This window comes from Haliaeetus albicilla, chromosome 11, assembly GCF_947461875.1.
Source record: "Haliaeetus albicilla chromosome 11, bHalAlb1.1, whole genome shotgun sequence".
NCBI classification, from domain to species: Eukaryota; Metazoa; Chordata; class Aves; order Accipitriformes; family Accipitridae; genus Haliaeetus; species Haliaeetus albicilla.
This window is the reverse complement of record NC_091493.1, coordinates 5,944,912-5,966,184: the sequence shown is the minus strand read 5'-3', so window position 1 is coordinate 5,966,184 and position 21,273 is coordinate 5,944,912. Positions and strand designations below refer to the sequence as shown.

Genomic DNA, 21,273 nt, shown 5'->3' with positions numbered 1-21,273 from the left:
GCTGAAAAGCTGTGAGGCTTCAGGCCACAGCATCTCCCTCAGCCGCTGAGTGAACATAGGATCTGGTGGAAGATTATGGGGTTTATTTAAAAGATTTCTTCAAAAGAGCGAGCAAAATGTCCAGGGAAATGTGAGATCAGTAATTCAGCAGCTCACCCTGTCTTATTGGGCCTTGTGACAGGGAGTGATTGCTGCTCACAGGAGATAGATTTTTGCTGTCTTAAGCAGATTAAAAAATAAATCTCCACTTCCCATCCTTATCGCTGCTGCCGCCTGCTCTGATACTGGGGCAGGGGAAACAAACCATCACCAGCGCCTTTGAGGGTGCAATGTGCTGCTCTGGGTGGGACGTGCCCGACATCGGGGCTGTCCCATCTGCCTTCCCCACGGGCTCCTTTCTGCTTTCACAGTGCCCCCACCATGTGCGGGAAGAGGTCCAAGTGCTCCTTCTCCCGCCTGGAGGTGATCCTCATCATTTGCCTGGTGGTGATGATAGTGGTGACCGTGGTGCTCCTCATCCTCCACTTTCTCACCAAAGAGAGCAACGGTAAGTTGAACTATTATTTCACTCCTGCCATCGCACCCTGCTCGAGTGTGTGTCCAGTGCAGTAATTTAAATTAAAGCAATACAGGTAGAGGGCCACTGGGCTACTGCTGAGCCTTCATAATCTTCTCTGCACGTGGTCCTCTTGCACAGCCGTGGCATGGTGCTGTTGCTGGCCTCTGCGATAGGAGCATGGTGGTCAAACCCAATACAAGCATCTCTCGGGGCATGGATGCACAGCCTCAGGTCCGGTGGGTGAGGCTGGCTGCAGGGATCCAAAAAACCTTCCTTCTGTCTCTTTACCCAGTGGAGGGTGTCCCGAGAGCCCCTCACTCCTGGCACTGCACCAAGGGGCTTCACAGCTGTTGCAATCCTGTAACAGCCCATTTACGCCTCCAGCCCCATCACCAGGCATGGGGCAGGTGGGTGTTGGGAACTGCCCAAAGTTAATGCTCAATTCACTTCTAATGTACCCCATGCTTGTCCTCTGGAGAGATAAAATCTCATGGGGAAAGAAAACATTTTGAAGCTTTGGGTGTTTCCATATGACAGGAGCCCTTTCCCAGAACCAGGGGTCTCCCCTGCCCTGGACCGGGCATCACCCAACATGTCAGCAATGGGACCTTCCCATTTCTAGATTTTGATCTTGAATTGGATGTAGTTCACTCTTTATGTTTTTTAGGTTGTAACATGTAAAAGTTTTGCACAAGCAATTCTTCTCTGTGTTGTAGCTCTTGGAGGAGGAGGTGGAGGAATGGTAGTTTTAACGGGTAGCCCTGTTCGCTCATGCTGTTTTAAATGAAAGAAATGCCCTGTGGTCAGTCTGTGGCCAGTGTGAGTGTTTCACTTCTCCTCTGTTTTAAGTGACAGCCTAGGAAAGGCCAAACTGGGAAGACCAAGCATCCTCTTATCCTGATGCCTTGCCTCGAGCAGCAGTGGCTGGCTGGGAAGACTGTGAGAACAGATTAAGCACATAGAAATATTTTCCCACAGTGTTATCTCAGCCTCCAGTGATTTGTTGCTCTGGGATTTCCTGAGACGCAGACAATTTCTTTTTTTTTTTTTTTTTTATTTAATAGCCCTCAATAGCTTTTCTTCCATGAGTTTGTCCAGGCGCTTCATTCATCCTGTAGAAGGATGGCTTCATGATGGCTGGGATCAGACATAACCTCCTTCGGGAGTCCTTTTCCTCACTGCTTGCCTGGAGATCATTGCCCAGAGCCACTATTCCCTTCTTTGAGCTTCTGCTGGCTCTGCTGTGATTTTTTTGAGACCAGGGCACCAGCACTGGACACTGGATGCACTGGAGACACCAGGGCAATATATGAATGTGCCCCTCTTTCTTCTCTAGTCTTTTCCTGGTAACTCCTGACATGCCATCCCCTTTTTGTCATTGCTGCTGAGCTGATTTTTTTGTGTGAAAACAGCTCTTACACCCTCAAATCTATTTCCTGCATGGTAGAGGTGGCCTTGGAGAGTTTAATTGATGAAGCTAGGCTTGTTTCCCCCTCACTGTGAATCACAACACATTTGACACAGTCCCATGACCCCATCTTGTGAGCTCCCTCTGCAGTTCTTCATGCCTGGTCGACTCTTTACCACCCCAAATGCCTTAACAGCCTCAGCACACTTTGACCACACTGACAGCCCATTGGAAACCCAAGCAGACAGTACCAGCTGGATCCCCTTGTCCATGGGCCTGATGAATCCTCTGGGGATGTTAAGCAGGTTTCATGCATGCAGTCTCTTTAAAAAGGTTGGATTGTCTCTTCTGTCCCTGATTCTGCTTGCTCATGTGTCCACTAATCTATTATTTTTTCTTATTATAGATACCAGTGAACTGGTATCAGCAAACTACTTACTGGGCGTGGGTCGAGCTGACTGCACGGGACCTGTGGCAGAAGTTCCTCTGGTAAGTTGGGGAAACTGAACACAGGGTTGGTGAAATACTGATTTTCATAATCTATGAGTATTTTTTGCAGGAATTCTGGTTTAGAGGCTCTGCCTTGCCAAATGGTTGCCATCTTCAAATGTTAGGTGAAATTTCTTTGAGGCATTGAGCAACCTGGTCTGGTGGAAGGTGTCCCTGCCCATGGCAGGGGGCATTGGAACTAAATGATCTTTAAGGTCCCTTCCAACCCAAACCATTCTGTGATCCAATGATTCTTGCAATCACAGGGCAAGATAGTTGCAACTCTGAGTTTTCATATATTGAAAGATCCCTCTGACCTTCTGGCAAATCTACTTAGAAAAATACACATAAATGAGCACCTCGCTCAATATTTTGGCTGCGTGGGCTTGATGGAGCTTTTCCCTTCCAGATGGGATATGCCAACCCGGAGCAGGTGGGCAGAGGGCTTCTCATGCGCCTCTACAGTCGAGCCTTCATCGTGGCAGACCTTGATGACTCCAGGCGAGTAGTGTTTGTCAGCGCTGACATAGGAATGGTGTCTCAGAGACTGAGGCTGGAGGTGCGTGGCTGGCAATGAATGAGTCGCGCAGTTTGGGCTGTCGCTCATATTAGCATTAAGGATGAAGTTATTCCTAAATAATATCAAGCACAGCAGCACATTGATCATTTGCTTTGCGATCTCCTTGCAGCATGATCTTGGAGAGACATCATGTCTCTGCTGAAGAAGAGCTTTCAATTCCTCAGCAAATGAGGATGGACTTTGACCATGCTTTTCTTAGCGGAAAAATTATCACGAATACATTTGAATCACAAATACATTACTATGGTGCCTGTGTGATGTTGGGTCTCCAGCATCACAGAGGAGGGAGGGAGATGCCAGAGAACTGGGGACTCCTTGGATGATCTGGGTTTCACTCCATGTTGGCCATAGAGGTCTTCACTTAACAGACTTTTATTATTTTAAGGCTCTTGCCAAGTCAACAGCTGTAACCTACTTGTTGTGACCCCAGTATGGGACTATCAGGCAGAAAGAGAAGAGTGAGGAGGAAGATGAATGGTTGGGTTTTTTTGTAAGAGCTTATACATATCTCCTAGCCTTTGGGTGTGAAAATGGTTTTTTTAGGACCACCTGCTTCCTCTTAGGTGCTCAAGAAACTGAAGAGCAAGTACGGCGAGCTGTACCGACAGGACAATGTCATCCTCAGCGGCACCCACACGCACTCAGGGCCTGGTGGCTACTTCCAGTACACCCTCTTCTGGATCACTAGCAAAGGGCTAATCAGACCATCCCTCAACGCTATTGTGAATGGCATCGTAAAGGTTGGTGTCGTCCAGTCTGTTGACACAAGAGCCCATAAACACAGAAAAGGTGGAGGGAGATAGGTTTGTGACTAAGGAGCTCTTGCTGTGATGTTTGCGGTATCACCTCCGAATGTCGCAGTCTTCAAACACACTTGGAGGTGGATTTATGCTTAGCAGTGAAATCAGATCAAAACCCAGAAGCCTTGAAGTTTTTAGAAAGCAACACTTGTGGGTGGTTTTAAAATACTATAATAATTTTCTAGAATCTTAGACTACTTACTTAAGAAAAAAAGAAAAAGCCCCCAAATTCCCAAGAAAGGGTGGGGAACAGGCAAGGAGGGAAAGGCAGAGTTTTTCCAGATAATCTCACATATACCTTACATGCATGGACTAATATTCCCTGTCTTCCTGCTTTTCAGAGCATTGATATAGCGCATCAGAACATGAAGAGAGGAAGGCTTTTTATAAACAGAGGCACTGTAGAAAACAGCCAGATCAACCGAAGCCCTTTCTCCTATCTTGAGAATCCAGCATCCGAACGAAGCAGGTAAAAGCCCCTCAAGTGGGAGAGACACAGAGCCCCGCAGAGGACCCTTCGGTTGGGACCATGACCCAACCATCTGGCAGCTGGTGCTTCTGGTCATTCGTGGGATAGTTGAAAACGTAGAGCCAAGACCATGGCAGAATGACACTGTTGCCTACCTGGGTGCTTGGGCGTGTGCGTCCCCAAAAATTAGCTGTGAGAGTGGGCTTGAAAGTTGTGGTTGTCCCCTCCAACCATGTGAGGCATTGGTCAAGGATATGAACTTAGGTTTTATTTAAAAAAAAAAAAGAGAGAGAGAAAAAAAAAAGTCTTTAGTAGACATTAGCATTTGAGTCAGACGGCATTAAAGTGCCATCCTTGGTGCATGAATTTGTACTCAGAGAGAGCTCTTCTCTCCACCCCCTGGAGAAGCAGCATCTGAGGTCAGCAACAACCATAACTCTTACCTTACCTTCACAGCTATTTTCAGATGCTCTTCTAAGGTCTCACTGTGCTCTGGTAATATCTGTAATAACCTCTTCATTTTCTTGCTCAACCTAGTGGAGATTTAATGTGTCTGAGCATTGCAGAGCGTGACCACAGCTCTGGTCCTAATGGGGTTTCCCCACTTCATTTTCATCCAGGTATTCATCCAACACGGATAAAGAAATGGTGATGCTCAAGATGGTAGATGAGAATGGACAGGAGCTAGGCCTTATCAGGTACCAACCACTGAAGTAACATGTTTTTCTCCAAATCCTCATAAACCACAGTTCTGTAGCAGTTCTGTCTTTCTGCACAAGCTCTCCTTCCCCACACTGACCCTTGACCATAGAGCATTGCTCCCAGCTAGTCACCAGAGGGTCTCTGAGAGAAGAGTAAGTGAGAATCCATGAGTGCATAAACCAGGTCAGTGTCCCTCATCTACTCTGGGAGATACAGCAGCACCTGGCCCACCTACAGCTGGGCACATCTGGCACGACTCAAAGGCACCTGGGGAAGATGACTGTAGCTGGTCCTCCCTTGTAGGGGTGCAGAAAAATCACCTCTGGGGCTCTCGCTGTGCCCCTCCAAGCAGATTCCGACGCTGGCATCTCCAGGACCCTTTGGGCTCCTTTTCTCTTGGTTATTTCTTTAAGACCCCATGTTTCATGGGAAGCGTGCCATTTCTGCAGGCAGCATGCACGACGCCCATCCTACCAACAGATCTGTGGGGCAGCGTTTGGCCGCGCAAAGTTCAGAGCTCAAGGCCAGGCAAACAAAGTAACATGCAGTAACAAAGCCATAATAGCATTTTCCTCATTTTGAAGTCACAAGCAAGAGTCTGACTGTGTTAAGAGGAAGAGGAGCATTTTCTTTTTCGTAAGAGTGAAAGTGTTCCTTTTTTTCCTTTTTTACATTGTTGACGTCATTTCTTTGAAGCAAGAAAATAAAAATCCCTCCAAAATATAATTCTCTGAACTTAGAAAAGAGTCAGTTCAGGTCTCAAATAGCTCTTTGGTGGCCCTGATAATTGCGGTGCCAAATTCTTGTGGCCTCAAGACCTGGACCATCATAGCCATGAGCCCTCCTGGTCAGGAAGGGAAAGGATGGTAATAACTCTGCCCTCGTTAATCCATCCCTAGGTACTAACAGTCTGCGTCTGTATTCTCCCAAAGAAAATTCCCATAAGTCAATTGCAAATATATAGATTGAACAAGTCAATTGCCAACATATAGATTGAACAATGCATTTCTTATGTGTGTCTTCTGACACCTCTTCAGCTGGTTTGCTGTGCACCCAGTCAGCATGAACAACACAAACCACCTTGTAAACAGCGACAACGTGGGCTACGCATCTTACTTGTTTGAACAGGAGAAGAACAAGGGGATGCTTCCTGGAGAGGTGAGAGTGTTTTCAGACTACTGAAAATAATGGGGAAAAAAGTGTTGCAACAGGGAGGGGGCGGTTGGTGCTTTCTATGGCCAAAGCAGGTTCTTTCAAAGAGTGAAATAAGACAGCAGGTTAAACACAGAAAAAGAAGGACAAAGATGAACGCTTTGATTTATTTACTTTCTTCCTCTAGAGAAGAGAAATTGCAAGGTGTACTCTTGACTTTCCAAAACAGTAATCAGTGGCATTTATTTAGACCTTAGGAATAGACCAAATTTATTTTGATTCGACTATTGGAAATACTAGAAAGACATGTGTGGGACACTTGATCCAAAGGGATCAAGATATTGCATCTGCAGTGTGGCATCAAGTCTGTGGTCAGCCCCACTTCTTTCTTATGGCTTCCAGCTAGTTCTGCCTTCTGATTTTCATTTATCCAGAAGATTTGCCATCCTCGGAGTGCAAACACAACTCCTTTAAAAAGCATCATTTCCCCTGAAATGTAAATATGGACATGAACCCATCTCACAGACACTTTGAGTCATGAGCCATTTAAGAAGGTGTCCTGTGTGTATCTCCAGCATGTACCTTGAAACAGTTGCCCAATTCCTATTCTAACACTCTGGGCAGAGGAGCATGTGCAGTTCATACCAAAGACGGAAACTAAAGGAAGTCTACCTAATTCCTGCTTGCAAATGTTTCTTTTTATAGTGGATTATCTAAAAGCTTTTAACAAGACTTAATTCTCGTGCACAGTTATGGGTGCAAGTCAATGCAAGTTGACATGCACACAAAGCTAAGAAGTGTTTGCAGGATTCAACATTTAGCTGTATGGTCTGCTGGGCACATTGTGTCTAGCAGTCTAACAAGAAAATGGCTTAAGAGTTGATATTATATCAAACTATCTGGTGTTGACGCATCTTATCTCTTCAAGAGCGGGGAAAAAAAGAAAGTATCTGTGAGAGCTGAATTCAGCTGACACTCAGTGTGTAACCAGCCTTGCTTCTAGCGAGTACTGTTTGATGTTAACTCCTGCAGTCAGATCCAATAGCTCTCACCCTGTAAATCAGTCATGGTGAAAGCCTGGCAGAAAAAAAATCCTGTGCAAGGTGCTACAATGATCCATTAACATCTGATCAGTAACATAAGAAACTGGGGACATGGGGGAAAAGCTGCCGCTGAGATGGAAGAGGTAGATGAAGAAACCCTGTCTGGATACCAAAGCGATGTGAAGGTCCCCCTGAAATGGCAGTTGCATCCTGTGTGTCCTATTCTCCCTTGCTCTTCCTGTCCCTAACCCTTGGGACACTCCTAAATCCCCATTCCAGTCCTCCCAGTCACTTCAGAAATGTTTACGAGCATCACATGCTCATCAACTGGCTGTAATGTCAGCCTTGACTGCAGGGAAAGCTGCAGGTGATGTTTGCAATCACTGCAAGGCACTAAAATCCATCTGATCACGTCTGGTTTTGGCAGGGCTCTTTTGTTGCCGCCTTTGCATCCTCCAACTTGGGAGATGTGTCGCCCAACACCAAAGGCCCGTTCTGCGTAAACACGGGGCAATCATGCAATAACTCACATAGCATCTGTCCTGTAGGAGGGGTAAGTATGTCTTACCTGATCTACGTTAACTTCTGCTAAGGAGAAAACTTGGAGTGGAGCAGCAAATACAGGGCCACGTGGTGGACCATTGTGCATGAAGAGGATGTAAAAAAAAAAAATCAAAAAAAAATCTCTTTATGGACTATTCTGGATACCTTTTTCAGGAACTTACTGTGTCTTGTCCTTATACACTGTTTTCTGGTCATTCAGCCCAAACTTAAATTTATCTTACTGCAAAGGTTAGTGTAGTAAATTGGTGCCCAAATTTGAGATGGCTAGCAAGAAGCAATTAGTTCCCACAGCATGACAATCACTTGTGAACTCATTCACTTTGCAGTGCCACATATTCTCCATATTAACTGATCACTAGCATTTAAACAAATTTCTTAACAGGCAAAGATGTGCATGGCCATGGGTCCCGGTAATGACATGTTTGACAGTACAAGAATCATAGGGCAAAATATCTACTTGAAAGCAAGGGTAAGTGATATTTTGCTTTACGAATGTGCGTGAATGCTGTTAGTACAGGAATGCATGTTCATTTAAGCAACTTTCTTGCACCTGGTTTTGTGAATGTTTGTAAATTTAAATTACTCCAAAGTCCATAGTTATATGCTTAAGGAAAAGTTTCCTGATTATTCAGAAAGCATACTCTTTTATTTAAATACATCATTGTGGGTGTTACAATTTGAAAATGTTGGTTTGGGCTTTTAATCTCAATATTCCTTATTGGTATATAAAGTGGATGTTGCCTCTTATAGTCTCCCCCTCCCTCTCATGCACGTGTTGTGATGGGAAAAATCACTGGTGTTGAAGACTCCTAGAAGAGCTCAGAGTCACCATCACGTACCACTTGTTGGCCAACTTTAGCATCACACTCCCAAACTAACGCAAATGTGAGTTAAAATGTGCCAGTTTAAACATCCACGAAAGAAACTCATCTTGCCCCGCTTGACTTTGCATTTACTCAGCCGGTATCCTCCACCCCATAGGTTCCCTCACGTCGCCTGTGTCATTGGGCTCAAAAATCACTGGAATTTACCAGTTCCCTTTCTGCAGCTTCGTGTAATGTGAGAGTAGTCAATAAGAGGACATTTTTTGGCACTGTGTCAGGGAGAGCAGCTTGTAGGAACTGGGACAGGTCCAGCAGAGGAATAAGAGCAGAAGGCTTGATGGTGGCGGTTTCCTTTCAATCACCATTTCAGATGCGTGCCCCGAAGTCACTCCACGCTGATCATGACTTGCAAGTGAAAGATTGTCCCAGTCAGAGAGGCCTGGTGTGTGTATCAAATGGCGAGGGAAAACATTGCTGTCATTTTTAACGCTGCAGACTCTTGGTCTTCAAAAGCAGCGTCCTCTATTCCTTCCTGCAGTTACAGGAATGTTACTAAACCTGTATAACTTCTGGCAATACTTTCTGTGTACCAACTCGAGGCACGTGTGCCAGAAAACCATTCACTGAAGAGCTGAATGGCTTAGCTGTCAGCTGTATAGTAAATGCATGGTAAAGTCCATGTGATTTGAAGCAATGAATGCAACCAAGTGCGCCTTTCTCATAGAATACATTTCTTCTGGTTGGTCTAAGTTGTGAGAAGTGCCAAAAGGTTGCAACTAGGAGAAAGAAGTTGCCCTCCTCATGGAACAGGTGCATATTTCAGCTGTAAAAAGAAAGGCACACACAAAACTGCTGACCACAGAGCGTCCTCCCTATGTTACTTGACACAGGGAGAACTTGCAGGACTTGGGGCATGCAGGATGTAGAGATGGGGTGATAGAAACAAAGGAGCTTGGGAAATACACTCTTGCTTTAACACCTGGAAGAGGCCGCTGGAAGGTGTCAACAGAATGAAGAAATAGTTCATATAGCTGAATCTCAGAAGAGCTGGGTTCATGATTTCTTCTTCCTCAAGGATTTCCACCTTGTGTATCCCTTAGGAACTGTATGAAAAAGCTTACCAGGAGGTCACAGGGCCCCTCAGCTCAGCTCACCAGTGGGTGAACATGAGTGATGTCTCGGTGGAGCTCAATGCCACGCACACGGTAAGAGCAGGAACTCCCAGGATGCAGGCATAAGGAAGGAAGAAATGTTATATTCTTACAGCAGGACGTGGCACACTAAGGGGAACTGGTTTTAAAATACCTCTTTTTCATTTTTTTCCCCCTTCTGATTAAGGTTAAAACATGTAAACCAGCCTTAGGATACAGCTTTGCTGCAGGGACTATTGATGGAGTGGGGGCTTTCAACTTCACACAAGGTAATTTAGGGAGCAGATGTCAATATGGCTTCATACAAATGGGGAGGACATGGGGCATCCCCCAAATAGATTCAAACCCCCAGAGACATTTAAGAACATCAACAGCTCATTGAACCACAGTCTCCAAAGGGATGTTTTTTAGGAAGGTGTGATCTTATGGCCCCCTTGCAAGTTTGTCTGTGTTCGTCAGAAATCTTCTGGAGAAGGATATGACCATGATCTGAAGGAAGGAGAGTTCTGGATGGGGACTGGGGAGAAGAAAGTGCTGGTTTTGGGGCAAGCTTTCTCATTATCCAAAGGCTGCCAAGATGGAGCTCAGCTGGGTTAAAGCTAGGCTTTTTAAACCACCCAGAAAAGGGAGGTAGTCAGAATCCACTGAGAAATGTCCTATCCCACGTAAGCAGGGAGGGGGTAATAAATGAGTTTTCTGTCCAATAACTGCTGGGGCAGCTGAAGGAACAGCATTTAAAAGATGTTTCCCCTTCAAGGCTCACTAGAAGGGAACCCGTTTTGGGATGAAATCCGGGACCAGCTGCTGGGAGAGCCCTCCAATGAAACAAAAGCCTGCCACAAACCCAAGCCAATCCTCTTTAGCACCGGAGAGGTAAGGATGCACTGGTGTGTGCCCTGGGAAGTGCAGAGATTGCTGATCTGGGCTAGGTTTCGGTAGGGTGCTATAAATGATGTATGTGCCAGCCCATATGGTGAAGAACAGCGCAGCAGAGAGAGCTGCAAGGGTTTTAAAGGCATGAAAATAGAAAACAAGAAAAAGTGTTGACATTAGTTTGCATCAGAATGAGAGGTGGAAGTTTTCCTCTTGCAGAGCATCTTTTCCTTATATCCCAGGAGGAGGGACCAGATCTGTTGCTCTCATTAGGGTCAAAAAGCCCATCCACCCTGGCCTAATTCTCTGCCTGTGAAACAGCCCTGAGCAGGATACACAGGGAAAATGCATGAGGTCAGGGAAAGTCAACAGTGCGTGGAGCTCAGCGTTGCCTCCTGGCAATCTCTGGCTTCAGGACATCCTCTGCTGGTGCTCAGATCTTAATAGCTCTGGGTGGATTTTTCTTCCATCCTACCATTGGTTTCCTACCTTAATCCATGAGAGGACCTTTCCTTCTGTCATGTGACAGACTAGTCCATGCAAAATGAAGTAACTCATCATGGTGCCTTTTGGAAGCTCTGGGGACTGTATCAACATACCCACCTTCTCAGTGTTGTCTTCGGAGGTTTCTACTGGGCTTTGACTTCCTCTGGAAACGTTCTGTTGACTTCTCTGCTTTTTTTGTCATGTTTATGCAAGTGTCTGATAATTCTGTGAGCTGTAACATTGGCTGATGCCAGACTCACTCATCTACGGGTAGAGTCACACCAGGCTCAGGCCGGAGGTACCCTGGGCTAGGGTTCTCCAGCACGACCCCAGTCCCAGCAGGACCAACACTGGAGCTACAGCAGGTTGCTCAGGGCCATGTCCAGATGACGCGGGGCAGTCAGCAAGGATGGAGATCCCCCGCTGCTGGTCCCCATCCCAGGGATGCCCCACTCACACAGGGAAGGGTTATTTTTTTAGGGCCAGCCTCTTCAGAACTGCTGCCCCGTTGGTCCCAGCCTGTCCTCGTGCTCGGGGCTACTCTGTCCTGGGCAGGACTTGGTGTTTGTTCTTACTGAACTCTCCCTAAATCCTAGTTAAAACTTTAAAAGAAAATTGATGCCCCATTTTCCACCTCTTGTTCCCTTGACATTAAGGCAAAGGCACTGTAGTGGAGTGGGATCATGTCCAGGGTCCTTTAGAGCACTTAGAGGATGCCATCTGGATGAGGCAATTCATTGTTATTCCTTTCATGAGTCTCTTTAAAAGCTTTCCTAGCATTGCTTTGTGTTCAATCAGCTCCTCACCTCATCTTTTATAAAAAGAGGTCCCAGCAGGCCTCCTGCTTCTGACGTGCTTCACAAGGTTTTGTCATTCATGTTTTGCCCCCAGTAAATTGCTCCTCAAGATTCTTTTTGGCTTGCTGGAGTGGGATTTTGCATTTCATTTGCTGGAGCCATGCCACCCTTGAGCTCTTGTTGTTTTTAATTTCCTTTTAACAGGCTTCTTCATAGATAATTTTTTTTTTTAAGATGAAATGCTGCTGTAGCAAGTGTTTTGGCTGCTGCAATGGTGCTGCATCCGAGTATGGTGTGGTCCCTGCTAAGGGGCAGTTTGAAGCCAGGGCTAGGTCAAGGGTTCCCTGAACATCACCCTCTGGGTTACTTAGAAACTCTCCCTCTGCATCACGACTGACAGTGCATTTGCTCAGCTAACGAAGACATAACTCTTATTTCCTTCCCATCACCATCGGGCTCTCTGATTTCACTCATTCACTTTTGCTCTCCTGGACAGATGATCAACCTTATTGATCCTAACTCTATCCTTTTCCCATGCAGGTGAGAGGTTTCTAGGTGCTACCCTGACCTTATTTACCCACCTTGCTTTAAGCTGCCCCTCTGGCAACACCTTTTTTTTTGCCGTACCCATAGTATTCACATGTACCTTATCTGTCTGTTATGGTCAGACAACTTGCTGTACATGTGGAGAAACTACATTGTCATGTGCCTGTCTAAAAAGTAAACTTACTTGGCTGATTTATGACGGTAGGAAGGAAAACACTTCAGCTATCTTTTTTTGCTACTACCCTACAACAGTTATATCCACTTTTTTTCACCTCAGATGACTCGGCCTCACCCATGGCACCCTGACATCGTGGATGTTCAGATTGCTGCCATTGGATCACTGGCAATCATTGCTGTTCCCGGAGAGTTCACGTATGTGTTTCTTTGGTCTTGTTCTATGTATTGCAGCCAGCAGCATTTCATTCAATCCACCTGCGATACTTCTGCCTGCAGGTAGAAAGGGTGTGTAGGCTAAAAAATGTTCCAAATATATGATAGCTGTGCAGGCACTACACATATATGTCCACTGCATGTACTTTCTTGTATACAGTCTCCTCTGGTTACCTGGTGTTTCCCATTTTCTTCTCTGTTCTGTAAACTAGCCATAGGAATGAATGAGATGCAAACAAGCCTCCTAAATAATCTTAACTGTTCATTGCAAAATGCAGTTTCAATGAAACGAAAGGAACTTGTTAACTTCGATTTTTTTTCACACCACAAACACCATAATGATGAATTACACTGACTGTTGATGGTACAATGGTGAAAACCTGAATAGGATAATGATTTATTTCTAGCACCTTTTTCCTACCCCACCCTACCCTGGGGCGCCTCCAGCCTCACCCTGGCTGTGATGATGCACATGAAATGTTTTGAGGTGTTTTGGTTGAGCTCATCACAGAGAAGCCTTAAGAGATGCTGAGCAGCGCTGCAAATGCTATGTGAATTTCTGGTGGTGTGCTGCATGTCCAGCCAGGGATTCTTGCTTTAGCTCCCTGCATTTCTGGAGACTGACATTGTTCCCTTAATGCCCCTAGGACCATGTCTGGACGCAGGCTACGGGAAGCTGTTAAAAGAGTAAGTTACTGAGGAAGAAGTTTCTTCAGAGCGCAGCATATGTGGAACTTCATGTTTCTTGACCCTTCTGGTTTTTCCCTTGTCTCCTCCCACCTGGGTCCACGGGTCTCATGTCTTACAGATGTTTCCTTCTCGCAAATGTTTCAGACACATTTTGCATGTGCTTACTGACATGCAGGAGAAGTGAATATCCTCCCCCAAAGAAGCAAACCAATTGAGTTTCAATTCATTAAGCCAACACAAGCTAATTCAACTGGGATCCAGGCATAACTGATGCTAGCAAGGAGTCTCTGGGGTGGAGAGGTTTAGCTCCTTAATCCCTACCAGGATTTTGCAACATGAGAACAACTGGAAAAAAATGGCAAATGTCTTTTTTTCCATTTTCCTGATTGATCCTATTCTCAGCTGCAGCCTGAATGCTATCTTAATCTCAGACACCATCTCCACAACTCACTAAGCCTATCTCACATAGTTGTATCACCAGTTTTTTTAGGAGAATACAGACATCAGCTTCAAAACAAACCCCTAAATTTATTGAATTTACCAGAGTATGAGGTAATCTCTCCTATTTTTCTTTGGGAAGTGAATACGAGATGTTAACTAAGACAAATTACACTTGTAGGGTTGCATTCCCTGAACATTCAGTCCCCTCCCCACCATAACTTTGTATTCTGTCTGGGTAAAAAAAAAATCCAAACACCCCCCCCCCGCAAAACCACCACCACCACCACCACCACAACAACACAATCGTTCATTAAGCAGTTGTTAGAAGATAAGTGATTTATTTCCTTTCTTAGGAATTTGATTCTCATGGTACACCAAGAATGGATGTTGTAATTGCAGGTCTGTGCAATGTCTACACCCACTACATTACCACCTATGAAGAATACCAGGTAAATGTTAAAATTGCGGATTGAACATGTTTAACTGAGTTCAGTTATGGCTCTATGGGATGATAATTCATATGAAATTATGAAATTTATGAATGAAGTTTAGAGTACTTCTCCTTTGCCACAAAAAGCAGAAGAATCTGTGGCAGAAATCAGGAGACCTCCACGTTTATTCTGGCCTAGAGGACATTGTCCAAGGGCCAATGTGGTTTCCTGAACATAGCTAGAGAGTACGTATGGATGCTTTAATGTGACATGGGCAGACATACTGAAAGGAGCTCCTGTGAGTTCAGGTCTGGTTTAGTAAACTCCTGATGACTTAGATGAATTAGAAATTATCTTCATAAAGTGGCAAAATTGCCAGAAGAAAGATTCGGAGCTGTAGGGTTGTAAGGTGAGCATGAATTGCAGTGCCATGTTACTGTGGAAAAGACTGCAATATGGCTTGCCAGTTTTAAGGGTCCCCACAAGGCATGGTAGATACTGTGCTTTGAGGAAGATTTGGACTCTTGGATGGACTCCTTGGATTTAGAAACCCTAAACTGAGAGATAGGGTTGGAAGAACTGGGGTTGTCCAACGCAAAAAGTTGGAGAAGAGACGACCTACATCATAAGCCTTTAAAAGAGTAAAAGAGCTGTGATAATTGGAAGAGTGACAACCGGTCCTCCCTGTTTGTGATGGCTTGGAGAATGAAGAGTAACCTGAAATTGCAGCAGGAATACTTAGGCAAGTTGCTGGGCTGTCTCCTTAGCAGTAAGGGAGTAAATAAACCCCCTGCAGATATAGTGCTGATCTTGTCTTGGCACAGTAAGATGAGCTGTAGAAACTGCTCAAGAGTCCTTCAAACCCTCCTTTTCCAAATTTGTCCTTTGCTAGGTTCAACGATATGAGGCTGCATCAACTATTTATGGGCCACACACCCTTTCTGCTTACATTCAACTGTACAGAGGACTCGCAAGGGCTATTGCTACGGTAATCAAAATTTTCTGTATGCCGCATGCTGCCAGAGACATTTAAATCCTGTAAAGCCTGGTTATGGCTGTATTTGTTCCTCAGTGAAGCTGCATGATTGCTACCCTCTCTTTTCTCATAAGAAACTGCTTTGAGGAATTCTCATGTGGTATGAAAATTCCTGTAATGGTGTCTTGTACTACTTGAGAAATTCTGGGGTTTTTTCAGTTCAAAGTTTAGGAAATAGATACCTCCAACCATTCAGCATGGCCTGAAGTTGCTGCTTTTCTATGAAGGGGAAGAAAAATCTGTTACATTTCTGCTGTACAGGGCAATGTTCGTTACCATTGTATCTGTGGACCATGTGAATGTGCAGGACCGGTGGGTGGGCACTGCCTCCTGAAATCGTGGGGTGTTCTGGTGGGTGGATTTGAGGGACATCAGCAACAGGGCAGCGGGTGTCCTGTGGGGATTGCTCCTGCATGCAGAGCACAGATGAAGATCCTCTTGTTTGTTTTTATGCTCACTTTATTGCCCTTGTTCTTGAAATCTATCTAAGCAATGGACTTGGATAAAGAGCCACAGCAGTGATATGAGTCATCACGGAGATATCGGTTATCTATATGTATGTATAATGAGCACATCTTCCCTCTCCCAGAATACAGTTCAGGATTTGCCACGTGGTCCAGAGCCCCCATTTTTCAATATAGGTAACATGACCTTGCTGCCTTCTCTCACTGCCGATCGCGTGCCGGTGAATAAGACTTTTGGGGATGTGCTACAAGAAGTGAGACAACAGTATCGAGCGGTGAGAGCTTCAAGGATTTGCTAAAACCTATTTAGGAAATCATCTTTAAGTTCTTACCCTTCATCCAAAAAAGTCTGTGTTTTCTAAAGAAAGGGTTGTGGTTGCTCTTAGTGGGCATGGTTGAAAAGGCAGAGACAGAGCATTTTCATGCCAATGTCATTGTACTGAATGTGATTAAAATGGGTGAATGAAGGGGAAAATAAAAGCCCTTTATTCAACATGAAGAAGATTTCCCCTTCTGCTTCAACATAAAATAACAGTTGATTATTAAATAGGCAAATATTGTACAGTGATTTCTTTACAAGCAGAAATCAGGTCAACTTTGATGCTTGTAGTATGGAATTTAAATGAAATTAAAATGTCAAAAAGGGTTCAGTTTTCAATGTTCAAAATTTAGATAAGGTGTTCAGAGCAAGGATTTTTGTCTCATTGCTGTCTCCAGCAGTAAGGTAGAAAGAAGGCAGGGAGACATTCTTAAAAATCTCACCTATTTCCCTCCCTCTTTAACACATAAATCTTATGTACTATGGTGGAGTTTATCCAGCAAGCAGGACAAATAGAATGGCAAGGCACAGAATACCAGTTCACAGTCTAAATTGTCCATTGCTATTGCACCAAGTGAAATTATAAATGATTTAAAAGAAAAACAAAAAAACCCCACAAAACCCCAACCAAACCACTAAAAAACCTATATGGCATCTTCAAAGGATATTCTTAATGTGCAATATGCTGCTCAGCCTTTAATTAAATCTCAATTTCCCCCACAGAGAGAAGTTGCTGAAGTAACTTTTGTAGGTGCGAACCCCAGGAACTCTGCAGAGAATGCGGTAAATATGACACAATGACACTGCAATTGGGGATGTTCAGAATTAGTGAATATTTAGTTATTGCCTCTGCCTGATGCATTTTAATCTGTGATGTTCAGGCTTCAGAAGGAGTAAGATTGTGTGCCTCCAGTGCTTTTTTTCTTTGCTGGGAGTTCAGAAGAAGATAGTTTCTCCCTTCACCATGTGCTTTGGGAATTCACACCACCAGAATGCTTTTGGGCAAAGTCCTTAATTTGGTCAGATACAGACCATTCATGATCTCTTCAAACTATTGAAATCAAAGGCACCCACGTCATGCATTAGGCCAGACACTCTTTCTTGGTTGGTATCCAGCACCATCTGGTCATAGAAATCAGGGTCTCTAGTCTCTATCTTATCAGCCTGGTGCATTATTTTAATAAAACAAAAAAAATTAGAGAAGTACTTAATTCATCCCATCACTCATCTTGCATAGGCATTGATAGCAAATACCTCGCCTGTCCGTTCTCTTTTTAATGATCAAGTTCTTTACTCATTCTCTGCATCATTTATTAGCTTAAATTTGTGCTTTGGCAGCGAAATACAAGCATTTTTGCTAGTAATTACCGCATTTCCCACTAAAGCAAACAGCAGCATAGTCCCTTCTCCAGTTTAAAGTGACACAGAAAAAGTAGGGGCATGACTGTCCCTTAAGCATCTGGCTAACTCTGTTATTGTTATTCCAGACTGAACACAACTTCCTGACCGTGGAGAGATACACCAACACTTCAGACAGCTGGCACGTGGTATGGAACGATGCCTCCTGGGTCACCAGGTAGGTGCCCTGACCAGATTTCACTGTTCCACAGCCTCCATGGAGTAATTCGAGTTTAACCTGAAGGGCTTCATTTCAGAGCTCCCAACCATAGATTGGTCTTGCCCCTGCAGATGATGCTCTCTGGGGATGGATCTGTCTATATTTGGGTGGTTGACTTGTCAAGACCGCAACAATCAGTCTTCCCCTTGGGTCTAGCTTCTGCAATGAAGCCTTATAAGTTTGGGAATGGTAGAAGGAAGAGCAAGAATTACAGAAGATTCGCGGTCCAACTTGTTCAGAGCCTACATCCATCCATCTGCCATACTGTGCTGTTGAATAGGATACCAAATAGAAAATATGAGAGGTCCACCTCAGTGGGGTTTTCATAGGGAAAAACTGGCCAGCTTTGCTGTGCATCATAAAGTAGAAACAGTCAACAATTTAAAAAGTTTGCAAGAAAGCAAAGTTAAGGTTAGAAATGTCAGTCTTGAGGAAAAATATCCACTAAGCAGCAAACCTGCTGTCACCTTTCAGAGCTACACCAGAAGTCAGCGCACGGAATACGAATACCAAAGGCATCTTTTATCAAACCATTTGATTTCAAGTTACTCCCCTGTTTGAATAAAACCAGACATTTTCCCACCTGCATCTGCAACCTATCTGTGAGAAATCGGACCTCGAAAAACGCCCCTCTTGGGGTCTTCTGACCTTGCAACATCCCAGCGCAAACACGTAACGTCCGAGGTCAGAGAAGCAAAGTTCTGGACAGCTTGGCTTCATTGGGAAAGTCTTCCTCTGGTTTATGGTGAGCACTTGATAGGGCATAATTGTCTCTGCCCAAGTGCAACCAGCTGCTCTCTAAACCTAATCTGGCTAGCCAGGACTGCGGCTGTCCCAGGGCAGATGTATTCCTACCTGCACTTGGAGCTCTGCATTTCTAAGAGCTTGATCTCTGTTTAACGCTTGCACTATGTTACCTTGTCACTCTCACTGATGTCACCCTGTCCAGTCAAGTTCCCTAACTGAGTAAGGTAAATGAAGGCATTTTATCACCCGTATATGTAGCCTTGCCTTCTTCCCTCCTCTTCCAAAAACCCAACAGTTTTCCCAAAATCTTGGGCAGGACCACTGAAAATATTTAGTAACATGTTGCTCGAGAAGACAAAAAACATATAAAAGTGCAAAACTTGAAGAAAGTGCTGCCGTGATGCTGGAAAGAAGGGAATCTAGACATCTTATTTTCCTACCTGAGAAAGGTCAGACTTTGGATCTCCGAATGATTCTTAAATACTTCTGCTGATAAGGAAGAGGAGCTGTTTGGCCTTTTCCTGCCTAAAAGGGCTGGCCAGAAGGCAGACCAATGCAGACAGTAATGTCTCCCTTCCTGGTGCCTCAGGAAAGTACCAAACACCACAAGAAATGGGAAATGATTCTGTTAAGGTGAAAATGAGTCAGTTTGTTAACCTTAAAATGTCAGTAATTAAGGCAATGGGGCCAGGGAGCATCAAACTTTTTTCCTAGATATTAGGGGAGCCAGACTGTGGTTTTTTAGTACAGGGAAAACTAAGGTTTGATACCATCGAATGTGCTGACATTGCAATAGGAGAGTAGCACAAGGGAATGCACCGTTTGTTAACTTAGTGTTGCAAAGTGTTAAATAGCTTATAGCTGCATTTGTAAAATGCCTATTTTCAGGCACTGAAAGATATGATGCTTTACCTAAAGGAGGTGCAGCTTTCGGGGAAGGAGATAGCTGTTATCTGCTCTTTATCCTGCGCTCACCACTGCAGCAGGGACGAACTCAGTGCAGACTTGCCCTTCTGCTGGATGCTGTCTTGGTGTTTGCAGTAGAGAAGTGTTTGGTCCCACCCTGCATCTGCCATGGGGGCAGAAATTGCTTTCTTGGGACTGTTTAGGAGGAGGGCCTGAGCTACAGGCAGGAATTTGCCTGGCCCTGCCTTTAGCAAACAGCTAACAGAGATAAGACATGGTTAATCCCCATGAGCTCATCTGTGAGAAGCCTCTTCCCAGGTGGCATCTCAGCTACGTTCCAGTTCCCAAATCCCAGAGGTAGTCCTGGTTCACAGAGCCTGGAGGGCAGGATGGGGAGGAGGCTGGGTGGTGGCATAGATCTGTCACAGCGGCATTTTTAGGTCACAGCATTACAGCCAGGCTCAGGCTGCAGGTCTCTGGTCCAACCCAGCTCCCAACAGGGCCAACATCGCAGCTATAGCAGGTTGCCTGGGGCCATGTCCAGGTGAGTCGGGGTGGTCCCCAAGGATGGAGATTCCCCCACCACTTTGGGCCTTGTGCTGTCACCTCACTGTCATCTCCCAAGACAACATTGTCTTTGTCCCAAGCCAAGCCAGTGCAATCCACCGCCAAAACCTTGGACAAGAGCAACCAAGCGGATACTTGGGCCCTGTGTCAGCCTGTGGTCTCTGTTTACCAAACTAAATTTCCCCATCATTCACTGTTTTTCACCCAGTCATATCTATAAATATTTATTTCAATCTCAGTAAGAGACTGGCATGGGAAAACTTTTTATTACAATTGCCAATGAATCAACGTATTTTGTTCATCTGCCTCCTGTAGTTAAAGCCCTGAAATGGGGGTGCTATCTCAGGAGGGCTTGATAAGTCTCATGTCTGGCCCAGGCACAATTAGGGCGATATCCAACAGTACCCCTCACTGACGGTATCAAAAGAAGAGCAGGTTAATCTTCTTAATCTCCCCAAGAAGTCCTCCATCATGGCCAGCTGAAAAATCCCTCGCCCCCAGATGATGTGTGGCTGTCTGTAGAGTTCTAAGGTTGAGCAGAAGTCGGTTTGCATAAGGAGTCTGCAAAAGAAAATAGGAATCTGATATGGAAATGGGTGCCAGAATCCCTGAGCTCGATTACGATAGATTTTGCTTGTGACCCTCAATATATTCATCCTCTTGGTTCAGCATTCACTCTGCGCAGGGAAGACTAAGTTGGCAAATATTGCTTGCAGAGGTAATGTTGTATGGTGTTATGATATGGAGCTGGGAATGTAAGAACACGTTGGTAGAAATATTCTTCATCTGCAAAAAGGATCATTGACTTGCTTTTCCATGTTTCCAGATATTTTTCAGGCCTGCCAGGTTTTGGGTTGGCTTGTTGGTTGCTGCTCTGATAATCTAAATATATGAGGAAAGGATAAAAGAAGTTCTTAAACTATACTTAACTGGAGTACATTCATCTCATTCCACTTAGTGAGCTCTTGGGATATTAAAACAAATGAAAAGTGGATTTTCTTGCTGACTGCAGTTTTTGGTTTGTCTGCTAGGTTTTACTGGACCAAAGGATCATTTGGTCGGAGCAACGTGACTATTGAATGGCACATCCCTCGTGACACAGAGCCAGGTGTCTACAGGATACGGTACTTCGGGCACTACAAGAAAAATCTGTCTAAAAATTCCGCTGCCTTTATTGCATTTGAAGGCACATCTTCGGCATTTGAAATCACAGCTCTGTAG

At 44.8% G+C, this 21,273-nt stretch overlaps 1 protein-coding gene across 1 annotated transcript; it reads left to right on the top strand.

Moving 5' to 3' along the window:
* The first annotated feature begins 362 nt into the window (after window positions 1-362).
* LOC104314636 (putative neutral ceramidase C) lies at window positions 363-21,273 on the top strand. Its single transcript, XM_009914212.2, has 20 exons — window positions 363-547; window positions 2,374-2,456; window positions 2,866-3,015; window positions 3,600-3,776; window positions 4,178-4,305; window positions 4,926-5,003; window positions 6,045-6,165; window positions 7,630-7,755; window positions 8,149-8,235; window positions 9,691-9,795; window positions 9,929-10,010; window positions 10,499-10,614; window positions 12,721-12,815; window positions 13,481-13,520; window positions 14,318-14,413; window positions 15,288-15,383; window positions 16,021-16,170; window positions 16,938-16,997; window positions 17,702-17,790; window positions 21,084-21,273. Exons 1-20 carry the CDS (start codon window positions 421-423, stop codon window positions 21,271-21,273), a joined length of 2,196 nt encoding a protein of 731 aa, XP_009912514.1. The 5' UTR covers window positions 363-420.

Bases quoted from the DNA above. Each gene is read 5' to 3' on its own strand.
- LOC104314636 (XM_009914212.2), top strand. From the start codon at position 421: ATGTGCGGGAAGAGGTCCAAGTGCTCCTTCTCCCGCCTGGAGGTGATC. The intron at 10,011-10,498 runs GTAATTTAGGGA...TTCCCCTTCAAG, and splicing joins GGCTTTCAACTTCACACAAG to GCTCACTAGAAGGGAACCCG. The intron at 10,615-12,720 runs GTAAGGATGCAC...TTTTCACCTCAG, and splicing joins TCCTCTTTAGCACCGGAGAG to ATGACTCGGCCTCACCCATG.